Genomic DNA, 17,921 nt, shown 5'->3' with positions numbered 1-17,921 from the left:
GATTCCAAGGCCATCAAATCTCATTATTAAGGCTCATTATTCGGTAACCTGGCTGCCTTGACTCTCTCAGTAACTCAGTAACTACAGTCAGCCGTGTCGTTACGAGAGCGAGGAACTGAAGCTTAATGGCTGGAGCTGATCAGCCGCTCCGCAGTGACTCGCTTTACATGAACTTCAACTCAAACCAGAAGATCTTTGGAGGGAAAATCGCCTTTTCAGCCAAATGTTCCCGCAATCTCGGCGTTCTTCGGGGGATCTGGACGCACAAAATTCCACCTCACCAACTCTCCAAAATCTGCTCCCACTTTCTGACGACTACACTCTTGAAAAAGCTGGTTCTTCAAAGGTTCTTTGGCAAAAGCAATGGTTCTGTTTAGACCTACGACTTCAATATAGAACAATTTGCGTGCTGAAATGTTCTCTGCCTGGTGAAATGGTTCTTCAGATTGAGGAAAATGCGTTGTACACGGTTCTATATGGCACCAAAAAAGGTTCTGCTACTGTTGTCAAGCTTGTTACAATAGAAACCTTTTTGTTGTTACGTAGAACCATTTTCAAAAGTTCTTTATATAAAGAACCATATACAATATACCATATCCAATACGTTCTCCACCAATCTAAAGAACCACTTAACCATGCAAAGAACCATTTTAGCATACACAGAACTCATGGTTCTAGATATAACCATTCCCTTTACCAAAGAACCTTCAAGAACCACCTTTTTAAGAGTCTTACACGTCCAAACTATCTATACTAAACAACTAGAATTGCTTTGATCTTCTGAATGTTCTAGGCAATGTTGTTCTCGAACGCAGAACCTTCTAAGCTCTTCTCAGTGGTGTTGCCTACCTTGCATGAGCGCGGGGACCACCACGGCCAGGAGCATCTGCGCGAGCCTCCACGAGTGCGCGCTCATGTTGGCCAAACAAGCGCCGCGCGGTTTGTTCCCATGCAAAAGAGGAGCGCGTGCATGCACTTCTTCTGTGAATCCTCCAAAAACAACAAAACAAGGGGAGTGGAGAAGAGTCACGAGCGCGGGCGCATCCTCGCGCGCTGCGAGAGCCGCGGCTTGTTTATCACGGACTTTCTCTGCGCGAGCGCCACTGATTCGCAGCGCGCGAGGGACTTTTTTTTTTTTAAACCCTGAAACGAGTCCGCTGATCCGCTCGCGGCTCTCACAGCCCCGCCCCCTCGGGTCTGCGCAGGAGTTGACGGGCATTACGACTCATTTAACTGAATCGACTCACTACGGTGACTCACTTCAGTGAATCGGTTCCTCAGAACTAAACGCCTAGGTGAATCGAACTCGAGCTTTGACTCGTTTTCGGTGAACCATCAGCAGATGCAGAACACTCTGAATCTGAATCAGACTCTGTTCTAAAGTTCTAGATCTATGCAGAACACTCAAATCGGCCCGGGCCCGTTTTGCTGTAAATGCTGGAGTTATGAAATATGGGCAGTGTCGCTGCTCGGGGTTCATTCTGTCTCACTTTAAGGCCTGAGAACGTCCTCCTCCTGTACTTGACACGGGATAACATTTGCACGGGTTAACGCGCCCATCTGCTCATATCTAGGGAGCCCCGCTGATGACGCGTGGGAACGAGATCCTAATGCGTGGCCACGACTTATTAAGGTGTGGGAATGAGATGATTAAGGCTTGGCCATGACTTAGTAAGGCGCGGGAACGAGATCACAGCTTAGTAAGTCGTGGCCACTACTTAATTATCTCGTTCCCACGCCTTATTTTCATTTATACAGGATGTCACCTGCAGGGCTCCGTACATTTCGTATAAACGCGTCTGGGCTATTTTATTACCGATTACTGAGCACACATACATTCTTAAGAATAAGATAAGACAAGATAAGACAAGATAAGATAAGATAAGATAAGATGAGACAAGACAAGACAAGATAAGGCTTTATTGTCATTCACATCACATGTGGTACATGAGGTGGAAGGAAACATTGTACTCACGGTCCAGTTAAACTCCCAAAGTGACAATAAATAGAAGCTGCATAAAGGGGAGGACAGATAACAGCAGCATGGACCACAGCAGTAGGAGTACGAGGTAGGAGGTGTACATCTTAATACTGGTAATGTATAAAGTGACATGTGTAGGCATGATACATGAATGATGGTTCTTCCACGGTTCTTTAGGAAAGACAGTGGTTTATATAGAGCCATGAGCACTTACAGAACCATTTGTATGCTCAGAGTTCTGGTGTGGTTGGTCAGTGTAGTGGGTAACACCTCTGCCTTCTACACTGTAGACTGGGGTTCAATCCCCACCTGGGCAAACACCCTACACTATACCAATAAGAGTCCTTGGGCAAGACTCCTAACACTGCCTTCGCCTCCCTGTGTAAAATGATCAAACTGTAAGTCACTCTGGATAAGAGCGTCAGCCAAACGCCATAAATGTAAATGTAAGTGTTCTTTGCATCGTGAAATGTTCCTTCAGATTGATGGAGAACATGCTGTGTAGGGTCCTATACAGCACCAAAAAAGGTTCTGCTATTGTTATTGTTAAGCTTCACATTGAAAGAATGGAAGAACCTCTTTGGTGCTACTGTATATAGAACTCTTTTCAGAAAAGGTTCTACATAGAACCATTGTCTTTACTAAAGAATCCTGGAAGAACCGTCTTCGGTTGGTTCTGTATGTTGGAAAGTAAGTGATGCTTTAGAATCTCCTAATGGGTGAGAACAAATAGATAGAAGGAAGGAAGATAAAAGGCACAGAGAGGAAGGGAAGGAAAAGAGAAAAAGATGGAAAGAAAAAGAAGAAAACAAGAACAGACAGGCAGACAAACAGACAGACAGATAGATAGATAGATAGATAGATAGATAGATAGACAGACAGACAGACAGGCAGACAGACAGACAGACAGACAGACAGACAGACAGACAGATAGACAGACAGGCAGACAGACAGACAGACAGACAGACAGACAGACAGACAGACAGATAGATAGATAGATAGATAGATAGATAGATAGATAGATAGATAGATAGATAGATAGATAGATAGATAGACAGGCAGGCAGACAGACAGACAGATAGACAGACAGACAGACAGAAACAAGAGAAAAAGGAAATAAATATCTATAGATAAAGAAACAGCAGTGAAGAAAAATAAGAAAGAATGGAAAAGAGATACAGATAAAAGAAAGACAGAGGACAGAGGACAGTAAGGAGAGTGAAATAAAAGAACACAAAGAAAGAAAGAGTGAAAAATGTAAAGAAGAGAGGAACCAGAGGAAGGAAAGGACAGAGAGAAAGGAAGAGGAGTTGAAACTGGACCAGGCGGCTAACCAAAGCTTTTACTCCCGCTTTGACTGAATATCTGAGTAGTTTAAAACACTGTGACGAGCAGCTCGGAGGAAATAACCTGCGTGTGAATCTTTACACATCAGCTCAGAGCTTTACAGTCATTCAGATCTGAGACCCTGACTGACCGTCCAGGGTTCAGTGATGGAGGGATGTCGCCCTCTAGTGCTCATGATCCTAAACCACAGCTTCTCTTCTGTTGCAGCTGCTGGTTCACAGCGGTGGGTTTCCAGGTGGATTTTGCGCCTCAGCATCTTTACTGTAAACATAGATATGGTCAGTGGTGGACAGAAACTGAGTAACTGAGTAAATGTAATTAGTTTCTGTACTTAAGTAGTTTTTTCATGTATCTGTATTTCCATATTTGGTGACTTTTTCCTTTCACTCCACTACATTTCAGAGTCTAATATCCGACTTTTTCCTCCTACATTTTGAGAAATCTGTGGTTCCTTTTGGTTTCTGTGTGTATAAAAACGTAACATGTCAAAACGAAAGAAGCGCAAAGCCAGAGCACCAATCAGGGCCCAGCGGTCACTTTGTTTAGAGCTGGTTTTGACCTGTTGGTCAGACCGACCCAGTGCAGCACGCGGTTCAACGTCAGCGCAGCAGCGTAAAACTTTGGGAGAGTCTGTTCAACATAAATGATGAACTAACCTAACTTTGTGTAAATAGAGCTCAATATAGAAATATGTCCACATATGCAGTCGAGACTGACGCGGCTTTTTTCTGAATTTCTACAAACACCATTTCATTTTATAGTAAATGAGTTTGGGCTGGTTTATGTTTATGAACAGACGCCTACAGATCAACATAGTAAAGGAGCTCATCTGTGATCCTGAGTTTAAAGCCAGTTTTTATTCAACTTAAACTTGGAACTAAGTTGTAAATAAATCTGAAACTGAAACTTTGCTTGTGTGTAAAAAGTGATTTCAGAGCCACTCGGTTCTCCCTGATGGAAACTGTTTACCTTCAGTGTTTTGTGCTTCTGATCATTTTAATAGACGTCAGCGTCACTAATTAATGACGTTCTATTAAAAGACTGGTTTACCAAGAGAGACGCTGGAGGACTTTCACCTGAAATGAGTTCATGAAGCCAGTCTGGTTATAAAAATGATAACAGGACCAGATCAGAGCCAGAATTACTCTTTTAGTACTTTTACTTTATACTTAAGTACATTTGAAGGGAAATACTTTAGTACTTTTACTCAAGTGGAGGTCTAAAGGGAGGAACTTCTACTTTACTGGAGGAATATTTTACCTTGGGTCTCTCTGCTTTAACTCCAGTACATGGTTTGTGAACTTCGTCCACCACTGGATATGGTTTTACAGTCAAAGCACCATAAATTCTACTTTATTTATTTATTTAGACAATCTCTCAATAAGATTACCGAGAAGGTCAAACTGATGGCCATAAACTGCAACTACAAGTCATTTTGCGTTAACAGCACCTCTGTTGTTTTAGAAATTGTAGGTCTGAATTCATAATGCCAGAAAAAATTGTTTGTTTATTTATTTTGATTGTTTATTTGTCTTCAACATATCTGACAGGAAAATTCTTTTAAATAATCAGCCTGAGATCACTGATGTCTTTATTCTTGCGGCAAGGGAGCAGTTCCACACAGAACATAGTCTAGATGCAGATGGTCGAAGTATACTTGGCGCGTTTTGCTTATAAACCTTCTTTAGTGGTTTGATTTACACACCTTAGATTTACACCCCCTTCCAGTTGCCTTCCTGACTGACACCTCTTATTCCCTCACGCTAAGCCTGTGCGTCTGTTCTGCTTTTCTCAGGGCCTCTCTTAGTTCTCCTTTCTTAATATATCATAAAAAAGAGCAACGTCTTATTGGTATTCCTGTCTTAATATGTCAGAGAAGGAGAAGTGCACTGAGCGGTGTACTGACAAAGTGCGCTGGTAGGTCTGGGAGACAGAGTGCGCTGGTAGGTCAGGGAGACAGAGTGCAGTGGTAGGTCAGGGAGACAGAGTGCGCTGGTAGGTCAGGGAGACAGAGTGCAGTGGTAGGTCAGGGAAACAGAGTGCGCTGGTAGGTCAGGGAGACAGAGTGCAGTGGTAGGTCAGGGAGACAGAGTGCGCTGGTAGGTCTGGGAGACAGAGTGCAGTGGTAGGTCAGGGAGACAGAGTGCAGTGGTAGGACAGGGAGACAGAGTGCAGCGGTAGGTCAGGGAGACAGAGTGCGCTGGTAGGTCAGGGAGACAGAGTGCAGTGGTAGGTCAGGGAAACAGAGTGCGCTGGTAGGTCAGGGAGACAGAGTGCAGTGGTAGGTCAGGGAGACAGAGTGCGCTGGTAGGTCTGGGAGACAGAGTGCGCTGGTAGGTCAGGGAGACAGAGTGCAGTGGTAGGTCAGGGAAACAGAGTGCGCTGGTAGGTCAGGGAGACAGAGTGCAGTGGTAGGTCAGGGAGACAGAGTGCGCTGGTAGGTCTGGGAGACAGAGTGCAGTGGTAGGTCAGGGAGACAGAGTGCGCTGGTAGGTCAGGGAGACAGAGTGCAGTGGTAGGACAGGGAGACAGAGTGCAGTGGTAGGTCAGGGAGACAGAGTGCATTGGTAGGTCAGGGAGATAGAGTGCAGTGGTAGGACAGGGAGACAGAGTGCACTGGTAGGTCAGGGAGACAGAGTGCGCTGGTAGGTCAGGGAAACAGAGTGCGCTGGTAGGTCAGGGAAACAGAGTGCGCTGGTAGGTCAGGGAGACAGAGTGCACTGGTAGGTCAGGGAGACAGAGTGCGCTGGTAGGTCAGGGAGACAGAGTGCAGTGGTAGATCAGGGAGACAGAGTGCACTGGTAGGTCAGGGAGACAGAGTGCACTGGTAGGTCAGGGAGACAGAGTGCAGTGGTAGGTCAGGGAGACAGAGTGCACTGGTAGGTCAGGGAGACAGAGTGCAGTGGTAGGTCAGGGAGACAGAGTGCACTGGTAGGTCAGGGAGACAGAGTGCGCTGGTAGGACAGGGAGACAGAGTGCAGCGGTAGGTCAGGGAGACAGAGTGCGCTGGTAGGTCAGGGAGACAGAGTGCGCTGGTAGGTCAGGGAGACAGAGTGCACTGGTAGGTCAGGGAGACAGAGTGCAGTGGTAGGTCAGGGAGACAGAGTGCGCTGGTAGGTCTGGGAGACAGAGTGCAGTGGTAGGACAGGGAGACAGAGTGCAGTGGTAGGTCAGGGAGACAGAGTGCAGTGGTAGGTCAGGGGTGCACAGATGATGATTGTGTAATTGTCAGTCAGTGGTTATAATATTGATATGCTGATCATTAACAGGGTGTAATACTGATTTCACTCAGGGTAAAGTTTATATTTTGTATTTCAGAATTTTACGGTGGGTTAATTTACAGAACTGTACCGTTGTTTAAGCGTCTTCCGCTGCTTTTTTACAGTATTATTTCACCGTGAATGTTCACCCACTGCTACATCTTGGCTGCTTCTCTAATGTTCGATGGATATTCTGGCGGAGCTGCAGAGCTGCTCTCAGTGTCTTTTTGCAGGGAGGCTCTCTCAGCTCCTCTTCAGCCTGATTCCTCTGGGAGAACGTCTTCAGCCTGCGGGTCGTTCCTCTCTCTGACAAAAGAAAACTGAAAAATTCTGGAGTCTTCTTTTCTTCACTGACCTGCTCCCTCAGTTCTGCCCTCGACTGTGCACTGTAAACAGTCAAGAGTTCAGCCTGGTGGGAAAATCTTACAAACTTTTTGCATAATTTTTGTTAGATTATGTTGTACTAAAGTCTGTTCTACTAGGCTGAATGAATAACCGACTCTAAATGTAGGTATTGTGATATAAACCGAGTCTGTTCTACAGTTTCTCATTAGGCTGAATGAATAACCGACTCTAAATGTAGGTATTGTGATATAAACCGAGTCCGTTCTACAGTTTCTCATTAGACTGAATGAATAACCGGCTCTAAATGTAGGTATTGTGATATAAACCGAGTCCGTTCTACAGTTTCTCATTAGGCTGAATGAATAACCGACTCTAAATGTAGGTATTGTGATATAAACCGAGTCCGTTCTACAGTTTCTCATTAGGCTGAATGAATAACCGACTCTAAATGTAGGTATTGTGATATAAACCGAGTCCGTTCTACAGTTTCTCGTTAGACTGAATGAATAACCGACTCTAAATGTAGGTATTGTGATATAAACCGAGTCTGTTCTACAGTTTCTCATTAGACTGAATGAATAACCGACTCTAAATGTAGGTATTGTGATATAAACCGAGTCTGTTCTACAGTTTCTCGTTAGGCTGAATGAATAACCGACTCTAAATGTAGGTATTGTGATATAAACCGAGTCCGTTCTACAGTTTCTCATTAGGCTGAATGAATAACCGACTATAAATGTAGGTATTGTGATATAAACCGAGTCCGTTCTACAGTTTCTCATTAGGCTGAATGAATAACCGACTCTAAATGTAGGTATTGTGATATAAACCGAGTCCGTTCTACAGTTTCTCATTAGACTGAATGAATAACCGACTCTAAATGTAGGTATTGTGATATAAACCGAGTCCGTTCTACAGATTCTCATTAGGCTGAATGAATAACCGACTCTAAATGTAGGTATTGTGATATAAACCGAGTCCGTTCTACAGATTCTCATTAGGCTGAATGAATAACCGACTCTAAATGTAGGTATTGTGATATAAACCGAGTCCGTTCTACAGTTTCTCATTAGGCTGAATGAATAACCGACTCTAAATGTAGGTATTGTGATATAAACCGAGTCTGTTCTACAGTTTCTCATTAGGCTGAATGAATAACCGACTCTAAATGTAGGTATTGTGATATAAACCGAGTCCGTTCTACAGTTTCTCATTAGACTGAATGAATAACCGACTCTAAATGTAGGTATTGTGATATAAACCGAGTCCGTTCTACAGTTTCTCATTAGACTGAATGAATAACCGGCTCTAAATGTAGGTATTGTGATATAAACCGAGTCCGTTCTACAGTTTCTCATTAGGCTGAATGAATAACCGACTCTAAATGTAGGTATTGTGATATAAACCGAGTCCGTTCTACAGTTTCTCATTAGGCTGAATGAATAACCGACTCTAAATGTAGGTATTGTGATATAAACCGAGTCCGTTCTACAGTTTCTCGTTAGACTGAATGAATAACCGACTCTAAATGTAGGTATTGTGATATAAACCGAGTCCGTTCTACAGTTTCTCATTAGACTGAATGAATAACCGACTCTAAATGTAGGTATTGTGATATAAACCGAGTCTGTTCTACAGTTTCTCGTTAGGCTGAATGAATAACCGACTCTAAATGTAGGTATTGTGATATAAACCGAGTCCGTTCTACAGTTTCTCATTAGGCTGAATGAATAACCGACTCTAAATGTAGGTATTGTGATATAAACCGAGTCCGTTCTACAGTTTCTCATTAGGCTGAATGAATAACCGACTCTAAATGTAGGTATTGTGATATAAACCGAGTCCGTTCTACAGTTTCTCATTAGACTGAATGAATAACCGACTCTAAATGTAGGTATTGTGATATAAACCGAGTCCGTTCTACAGATTCTCATTAGGCTGAATGAATAACCGACTCTAAATGTAGGTATTGTGATATAAACCGAGTCCGTTCTACAGATTCTCATTAGGCTGAATGAATAACCGACTCTAAATGTAGGTATTGTGATATAAACCGAGTCCGTTCTACAGTTTCTCATTAGACTGAATGAATAACCGACTCTAAATGTAGGTATTGTGATATAAACCGAGTCCGTTCTACAGTTTCTCATTAGGCTGAATGAATAACCGACTCTAAATGTAGGTATTGTGATATAAACCGAGTCTGTTCTACAGTTTCTCATTAGGCTGAATGAATAACCGACTCTAAATGTAGGTATTGTGATATAAACCGAGTCTGTTCTACAGTTTCTCATTAGGCTGAATGAATAACCGACTCTAAATGTAGGTATTGTGATATAAACCGAGTCCGTTCTACAGTTTCTCATTAGACTGAATGAATAACCGACTCTAAATGTAGGTATTGTGATATAAACCGAGTCCGTTCTACAGTTTCTCATTAGACTGAATGAATAACCGACTCTAAATGTAGGTATTGTGATATAAACCGAGTCCGTTCTACAGTTTCTCATTAGACTGAATGAATAACTGACTCTAAATGTAGGTATTGTGATATAAACCGAGTCCGTTCTACAGTTTCTCATTAGACTGAATGAATAACCGACTCTAAATGTAGGTATTGTGATATAAACCGAGTCCGTTCTACAGTTTCTCATTAGACTGAATGAATAACCGACTCTAAATGTAGGTATTGTGATATAAACCGAGTCCGTTCTACAGTTTCTCATTAGACTGAATGAATAACTGACTCTAAATGTAGGTATTGTGATATAAACCGAGTCCGTTCTACAGTTTCTCATTAGACTGAATGAATAACCGACTCTAAATGTAGGTATTGTGATATAAACCGAGTCTGTTCTACAGTTTCTCAGACTGAATGAATAACCGACTCTAAATGTAGGTATTGTGATATAAACCGAGTCCGTTCTACAGTTTCTCATTAGGCTGAATGAATAACTGACTCTAAATGTAGGTATTGTGATATAAACCGAGTCTGTTCTACAGTTTCTCATTAGACTGAATGAATAACCGACTCTAAATGTAGGTATTGTGATATAAACCGAGTCTGTTCTACAGTTTCTCATTAGGCTGAATGAATAACAGACTCTAAATGTAGGTATTGTGATATAAACCGAGTCTGTTCTACAGTTTCTCATTAGACTGAATGAATAACCGACTCTAAATGTAGGTATTGTGATATAAACCGAGTCCGTTCTACAGTTTCTCATTAGACTGAATGAATAACCGACTCTAAATGTAGGTATTGTGATATAAACCGAGTCCGTTCTACAGTTTCTCATTAGGCTGAATGAATAACAGACTCTAAATGTAGGTATTGTGATATAAACCGAGTCTGTTCTACAGTTTCTCATTAGACTGAATGAATAACCGACTCTAAATGTAGGTATTGTGATATAAACCGAGTCCGTTCTACAGTTTCTCATTAGACTGAATGAATAACCGACTCTAAATGTAGGTATTGTGATATAAACCGAGTCCGTTCTACAGTTTCTCATTAGGCTGAATGAATAACTGACTCTAAATGTAGGTATTGTGATATAAACCGAGTCTGTTCTACAGTTTCTCATTAGACTGAATGAATAACCGACTCTAAATGTAGGTATTGTGATATAAACCGAGTCCGTTCTACAGTTTCTCATTAGACTGAATGAATAACCGACTCTAAATGTAGGTATTGTGATATAAACCGAGTCTGTTCTACAGTTTCTCATTAGACTGAATGAATAACCGACTCTAAATGTAGGTATTGTGATATAAACCGAGTCTGTTCTACAGTTTCTCATTAGACTGAATGAATAACCGACTCTAAATGTAGGTATTGTGATATAAACCGAGTCCGTTCTACAGTTTCTCATTAGGCTGAATGAATAACCGACTCTAAATGTAGGTATTGTGATATAAACCGAGTCTGTTCTACAGTTTCTCATTAGACTGAATGAATAACCGACTCTAAATGTAGGTATTGTGATATAAACCGAGTCCGTTCTACAGTTTCTCATTAGGCTGAATGAATAACTGACTCTAAATGTAGGTATTGTGATATAAACCGAGTCTGTTCTACAGTTTCTCATTAGACTGAATGAATAACCGACTCTAAATGTAGGTATTGTGATATAAACCGAGTCTGTTCTACAGTTTCTCATTAGACTGAATGAATAACCGACTCTAAATGTAGGTATTGTGATATAAACCGAGTCTGTTCTATAGTTTCTCATTAAGTAAGTAGGGACATCTTAGTAGCTTGCCCAGTTTTTGGGGCCACACCACTTTAGATTGTTTTCAAGCAAGTTTCTTCACCAAGCAATTCAGAACATATTAATGAGACCAGGCCTTTAGAAAATGATGGATATTATGTATTAACGTGGATTTATTTCACTTGTTCCTATGATATCATATATATACTTTCAGAACTGCTGTGACTGCCAGCTGTGGCCAAACTTCCAAGCTTGCAAGACTTGCTGTGGCTTTGAGTTCGTAGTGCATAAACCAACTGAAACCACCTACAAACCGATCTGGCCCATCTGAAAACCCCCTGAATAACCACTTTCACCACCTGAACCAATGTGGTTCCAGTATATTTTTAGACTCTACTGTTGATGCTCAGCTTGTCCTTGACTAACAAATCTTTGTATCTTCATTTTGGCTCTTTTCTCATTTTTTTGCCATAATGTAAAAATGATACGTGGTCAAATATTGTGTCCGATATTGTGTTTATGTTAGGTCACAGTGTCATGGTGATTGGACAAACAGAAATGGTGGAAATTTACTGAAAAAAGTTCTCTATTAACTTCCATTTAAAGGTAAGAAATTTTTGTTCTTGTTCTATAAAGTTCTTTTTGATGACAAGGTTTTGTTCTGACAGGAATGATACATTAAATACAAGTGAACTTTAAATGATCATATATAACATAAATCAAGGAAGCACATGCTAATTCATGTCCATTGGACAAAACATGCTGCAGTTCGGCCCAATCCCATCGCCGACCACTTAACCCCTACCACTCCGTTTTGCACATTCACGTCTAGAAGTAGGTTGTACCAAATCGTGTTGAGAGGGGTACGGTGAAGTGTTAGCGCTACATGGTCCTCCAAACGGACATTTTTCTCAGGCACACTCCAAACTGAGTGTTATGAGAAAAAAAGAAAAAAAAAACCAACCCAAAGACCAAAGAAACCCACAAATGTGGTAATTTTCTCCATTAAAAATGTATATATAACCACTGTATTATCTTAGTTTAATATCATTTCTATGTATTATGGTTGTTTTCTTCATAACAAGCGTAAAAATTACTAATATTATACTGAAGTCTCGGTAGCTAGCTAAATTTCCTGTTCCACCTTAAATGGTGCAGCAGTTCTGATGTCTGAGGCACCAGAGTGTAACTGCCGCACCATTTAAGGTGGAACGGGAAAATCTGAACAAGAATCTGGTGAATATCTGACTTCAGCTTCATGTCATTGAAAAATTAGGCCCCCCTCTTTGAAGGCATGTGCTGCCCTAAATGTAACTAAAGCCCAGCAGTGAGGAGCTGAACTTTCCCCTCCTCTGCTGTCACTGCAGACGGGCAGGGTCGCCTACAGAGCGGCGCTGGTAGCTGATAATGAAGTGATGCTCTTTTTATTTGAGGGGCCCATTTCAGGGGGAAGATTTCAACCACTGCACCTTGTAACTCAGTTCCAAGGGCTTAAGGTGACACTCAAAAACAAGGGGTAGTGGTTGGGATTGGGATTGGGATTGGGCCTTGCATCATGCATTTCACCATCTATATCACGGCAACAGTAGCAGAAGTGCAGCAATGTCCCCATGAGCTGAACAAACCCAAAACAAAACTACTTTTTTTAAAAATGCATGCCTCAGTTTAATCCCTTAAACAGCCAGGTTCCACCAATGGACTTATGACTGGGATATTAAGGGGCCAAAGAGATCACGGCAGTTTAGCAATCCCAAAAATGACCACAAGTTTGCTGGAACCTTGAAAAGGGCAAAATATCTGATGGAGTTTAATGAAAAAGTATGGAGCCCCGGTGGCGACATCCTGTATAAATAAAAATAATGTGTGGCCACGCCTTAGTAAGGCATGGGAACGAGATACTAATGCATGGCCGTGACTTAGTAAGGCGTGGGGACGAGATCACTGCTTGCTAAGTCGTGGCCATGCATTAGGATCTCATTCCCATGCGTTAATAAGGCCTGGCCATGCATTATTATTTATACAGGACGTCATCAGCGGGGCTGCGTAAAAAAGTGCTGAAAGTGCTGAAAGTACATTGAACAGAAGTGAAAATAGCACTTCTTTCTCTCACTTCTCTTTTGGACAGTTTGCAGAGAGCATGTTGAGTTATTAACTCCCAGTTGGTGCAGAATGAAACCAGCAATGAGAGAGTAGTTTATTTTCAATATAGCCACTGCAATACATGCACACAAGCTTCAGTCTAGAAATCTGTGACTTCCATTGAAATGAATGGAAGTTTTCTCATGAAAACTGTCCAGAAAATGTGTGTGTCTGTGTGACCGCAGCTTTAGGCTTGTGAGGCTTATTGTGTCAACGATGTCACATGGTGTCAGTACCGAGAGGCACCTCTAGGCCTTTTCTGGTCTATGGTCATCTCCATAGCCTCACTGCAGCCTATTTACTCGCTGAGCTCCTGTTGATGTGGGGCGCTGTCCCTTAAAATGGTTAAGGTCTATTCAGCCGGTCTTTTAGCAGCTGGTTTAGCTCCTAATACACAATTTCAAGATTTTTGAAATTCAATTTACCATTAGAAAATGAGAGAAATTAACCAGTTATTGCATGCAAAATGTATTTCTACACACTAACACTTTCCTATATTACATATAGTCAGTTTAAACTAAATAAAAAATGAAATTTGAAGAATGAATTTCACTTTAATGCAACATATCGCTGCCACCAGAAGAAAACCTCGTATCTCCATTTTTGTCATTTTTCAGTTTTTGACGTAATTTGAAAAGACCTGTTATCCTTTGCATTATATGTAAATTTCCTGATGAATGGACCAAAAGAAACGGACCAAAATGACTCGGACAAAAACTCTGGTTCCATTGACTTCCATTAAAAGTAAAGTTTGTTTTTTCCTCCTCCTGTAAAGTTACCATTTTGGAGATTTTGTTCCGACAAGTGACATTTAAAATGACTAAATCCTCCCTTTACAATGAGCCAATGGCTTCTCACATGCTAAAATACAACCCACGCTACACATGTAAAAAGATGGTTCTTCGAGGGTTCTTTAGTAAAGATAATTGTTCTACATAAAACCATAAACACTCAAAGTGTTTGGCATGATTAAAGAGGTCTTTTGATTGATGGAGAACCTTTTTGAAAAGGATTCTATTTAGCACCAAAAAGGGTTCTCCTATTGTTCCAGGATTGACACCATGAAAAAGAAGAACCCTTTTCAAAAGGGTTCTATACAGCACCCTCTACGGCACATTGTTCATCGGTCTGAAGAATGGTTTAATGATGCCAACAACCTTTAATCATTCAAATGGTTCTTTGAGTGTTCATGGTTCTATACAGGACCATTTTCTTTACTAAAGAACGTTTGAAGAACCATGATTTTGACTGTAGTGAAGTCTTTTGACATGTTAGAATCCAATTTTTTTACGTTATTGTTATCATTACTTCAATGTTACTTGTTTACATTGAATTTCTAACATACACTGACTACTTTAAGTTCTGTTCAAGTTTCATTTCTATAGTGTTGTCCCATAAATAGATATAATAAAACATTTGCATAAATGTGAGGGGTGTACAGACTTGTGAGATACTGTATATTTTACTAGGTAGGATATAAGGTTCATTAATCATACCCACATTTTCAACATGACTGATTAAGGGGAAACTATGAGCAGGTGTCAATTTTCAATGTTTTATAAACATGCCTTATTTTTGTACACATCCCAGTTTCTATTTTTGTTCACATGTGCTCTTGGTATCACTCTGGCATCTACATGAAGGTTCACAAGTGAGGCCTCTGGTCTGACATTGATTGGAAAAGATTAAACCCATTATGTTCTCAGCAGTGCTTCAAATTCAAGACAATTCATTGGTGCATATCTGATACAACAAATCATAGCAATGAAAATATTATTAGAGAAACTAGATTAGAATTGGAAAACAGAAGCATTCATCTCCAAATCCAAAGTCAAACACAAATGCACTTTACTCAGCAATAACAAACTAAGCCGAACTTACAGAACACTTTATTGTAATAAGACAAACCTGGAGGTCTTACAATATAATTGTATGATCATGAAAATGTAACAGCTGCATATGAATATGTAGCAGATTTGAATGCAGATCAACATGAATAAATGCTTAAACATTTCTGCCTTTGAGTTCTGCAGGGTTATGTTAACGGCAAACTAACGGTGGTGTACATTCACTTTCCCTGAACGGGTTTCACACTGTTACAGCTCCAGCTTAAACACATTTGAGGTGAAACACATTGAAATGTACACCAAACATATAGGCAACGTTATTCAGACGGCTACAGAAAACGTAAAGAAAAATATTTCAAATTTCAATGATTGGTAAAATTGCTGATTCACTGAAGAAAATGAATTATAATCAAATAATTGAATTGAATTAAATATTCAGAACAGTCCTACTGGGGAGCCAAATGAAAGTATGTCTGAGTGTATCTAGAAATATGTATAATTAACGTACATTTAGCGTAACACACTGTATTCAGTCTCTGGGCTTTGCTCTTGTCGAGTTTTGATTTAGTTTTGTTTGTATAGACACATTTTCAAATTGGTACTGTAGATGTGCAAAAACTCAAAGAATCACTTGTCGTTTTTCAATAAACAGCTTATTTACTCATCTGATTAATTTCCTTTATTCATAATTTTACTTACATTCCAGCGAATTACCACTGTGCTAACAGTACTCATACTTAAGTAGGACTCTAGCTACACCTTCCTGCAGCTACCGTTGCATGCAAAAGTTTGAACACCCCTGGCCAAATTAAGTGATACTTTTTTGATCCCACAAACGGGGAAATTCCACCTCCGCATTTAACCCATCCGTGAAGTGAAACACCACATACACACTAGTGAACACACACACTAGGGGGCAGTGAGCACACTTGCCCGGAGCAGTGGGCAGCCCTATCCACGGCGCCCGGGGAGCAGTTGGGGGTTAGGTGTCTTGCTCAAGGACACCTCAGTCATGGACTGTCGGCCCTGGGGATCAAACCGGCGACCTTCCGGTCACAGGGCCAGATCCCTAACCTCCAGCCCACGACTGCCCCAAACGACAAGTTAGCACATCCTCTACATCGAACAAACTTATATATGGCGTTTTCTCTTCATTTTAAAGCACACTTTCTCTTCAACAAGCAAAATGTAATTGTGTATTAAAATGTGCAGAAGTCTGCATCTATAGAGGATGTGTTAACTTATTTTCATCTAGTATACCAACCATATTTGATATTACTGGGGCACTAAAACTTTTGCACACATCTGTACTGCCTTTGCTATTATCAGCAGATAACTGATTCAATGAAAAGTACATAAAAAACACTGAAGTATTTTGGATCTTCACTTCATTTTAAGATCCTGCTGGTGTGGGTTAGTGCCTGTTTTCCTTTTCAGTAACGCACAAAAAAACTACTTGAGTGCTAATAACTCCCTCTCGCCTTAGTTTTAATGATTGTTGCAAGGTTTTAAAAATGTGTTTTAGTTTGTAAACCAGTTAGACAAAAACACCGCTGCAATAAAAAAAGATAAAATTCTGAAAGCCAAACTCATTTCCCAAAAAAAGTTGGGACACTGCAGAATGGGAATAAAAATAGAATGTGATGATGTGCAAATCATGTAAACCATATATTAAAGGAAAATGCTACAAAGACATGTCAAAGGTTTGCTGAAAAATATATGCCCATTTTGAAGCCAACATTATGTTCCAAAGAAGTTGGGACGGGGGCCTGTTTACCGCTGTGTTTCATTTCCTTTTCTTTTAACAGCGCTCTGTGAGTGTTTGGGAACTGAGGAGACGCTACTGTAGCTTAGAAAGTGAAATATTTTCCTGTTCTTGTTTCATACAGGATTTCAGCTGCTCATCAGTCTCCTTTGTTGTATTTTTCATTTCATAAATGTGCCAAATGTTTTCAGTGGTGACCCGTGTGGACTGCAGCTGGCCAATTTAGCACCTGGGGCAATATTACAGAAACGTCTTGAGTCTGAAATCTTACCTTTCTTCTTAGTGACCATGACAGCTTCAATTAGGACAGAAGCTATTACAGAATAACAGTTCTAACAAAATTTATATTTCTGTTGTTTCTTCTGTAATACGAATTTGTGAAAAATTTTATCTTGACCTGTCCGATCCCTGGACACTTGAGCCATGCTGTTATAATACATGCAGAATGTGGTTTGATTCTGTCTTGCTTAAATAATCAAGGCCTTTCCTGAAAAAGACGTCGTCTGGATGGCAACATATGCTACCAAAACATGTATATGTCATTCAGCATTAATGGTGCCTTCACAGATGAACATGTCACCTATGCCATGTGCACTAATACCCCCCTAAACCATCATGAATACTGGGTTTTGAACTGTACACTGATAACAAGCTGAGTGGTCTTCAGCCTGGAGGACACAGTGTCCATGATTTCCAAAAAGAATTTCAAATTTGTCAGACCACAGGACACTTTTCCACTTTGCCTTAGTCCATTTTAAATGAGCTCAGGCCCAGAGAAGGTGGCAGCGTTTCTGGATGCTGTTTATAGCCAGTTTCTCTGAATTTTAGAGTTTTAATTAGCATTTGTGGATGCAGTGATGAACTGTGTTCACAGACAGTGGTTTTCAGAAGTGTTTGAGCCCATGCAGTGATTTCCACTACAGAGTCATGTCTATTTTTAATGCAGTGCTGCCTGAGGGCCCAAAGATCACGGCCAGCAAATACTGCTTTTCAGCCTTGTCCCTTACATACAGAGATTTCTCC

General features: G+C 40.8%; 1 protein-coding gene across 1 annotated transcript in view; it reads right to left on the bottom strand.

Annotated features, from left to right (window-relative positions):
- The window catches only part of LOC108442518 (transmembrane protein 132C), a 94,486-nt gene extending 93,408 nt beyond the window's left edge, over positions 1 to 1,078 (bottom strand). Inside the window, exon 1 of the mRNA XM_017722595.2 lies at positions 850 to 1,078. Coding sequence (XP_017578084.2) covers positions 850 to 916 — 67 coding nt within the window. The 5' untranslated portion in view covers positions 917 to 1,078. The remainder of the gene's footprint in view (positions 1 to 849) is intronic.
- Between the last annotated feature and the right edge of the window lie 16,843 nt (positions 1,079 to 17,921).

The sequence above is a fragment of the Pygocentrus nattereri genome, chromosome 29 (genome assembly GCF_015220715.1).
Source record: "Pygocentrus nattereri isolate fPygNat1 chromosome 29, fPygNat1.pri, whole genome shotgun sequence".
Taxonomy (NCBI): Eukaryota; Metazoa; Chordata; class Actinopteri; order Characiformes; family Serrasalmidae; genus Pygocentrus; species Pygocentrus nattereri.
The sequence above is the reverse complement of the archived record's forward strand: the minus strand, read 5'-3'. Positions and strand labels throughout refer to the sequence as shown.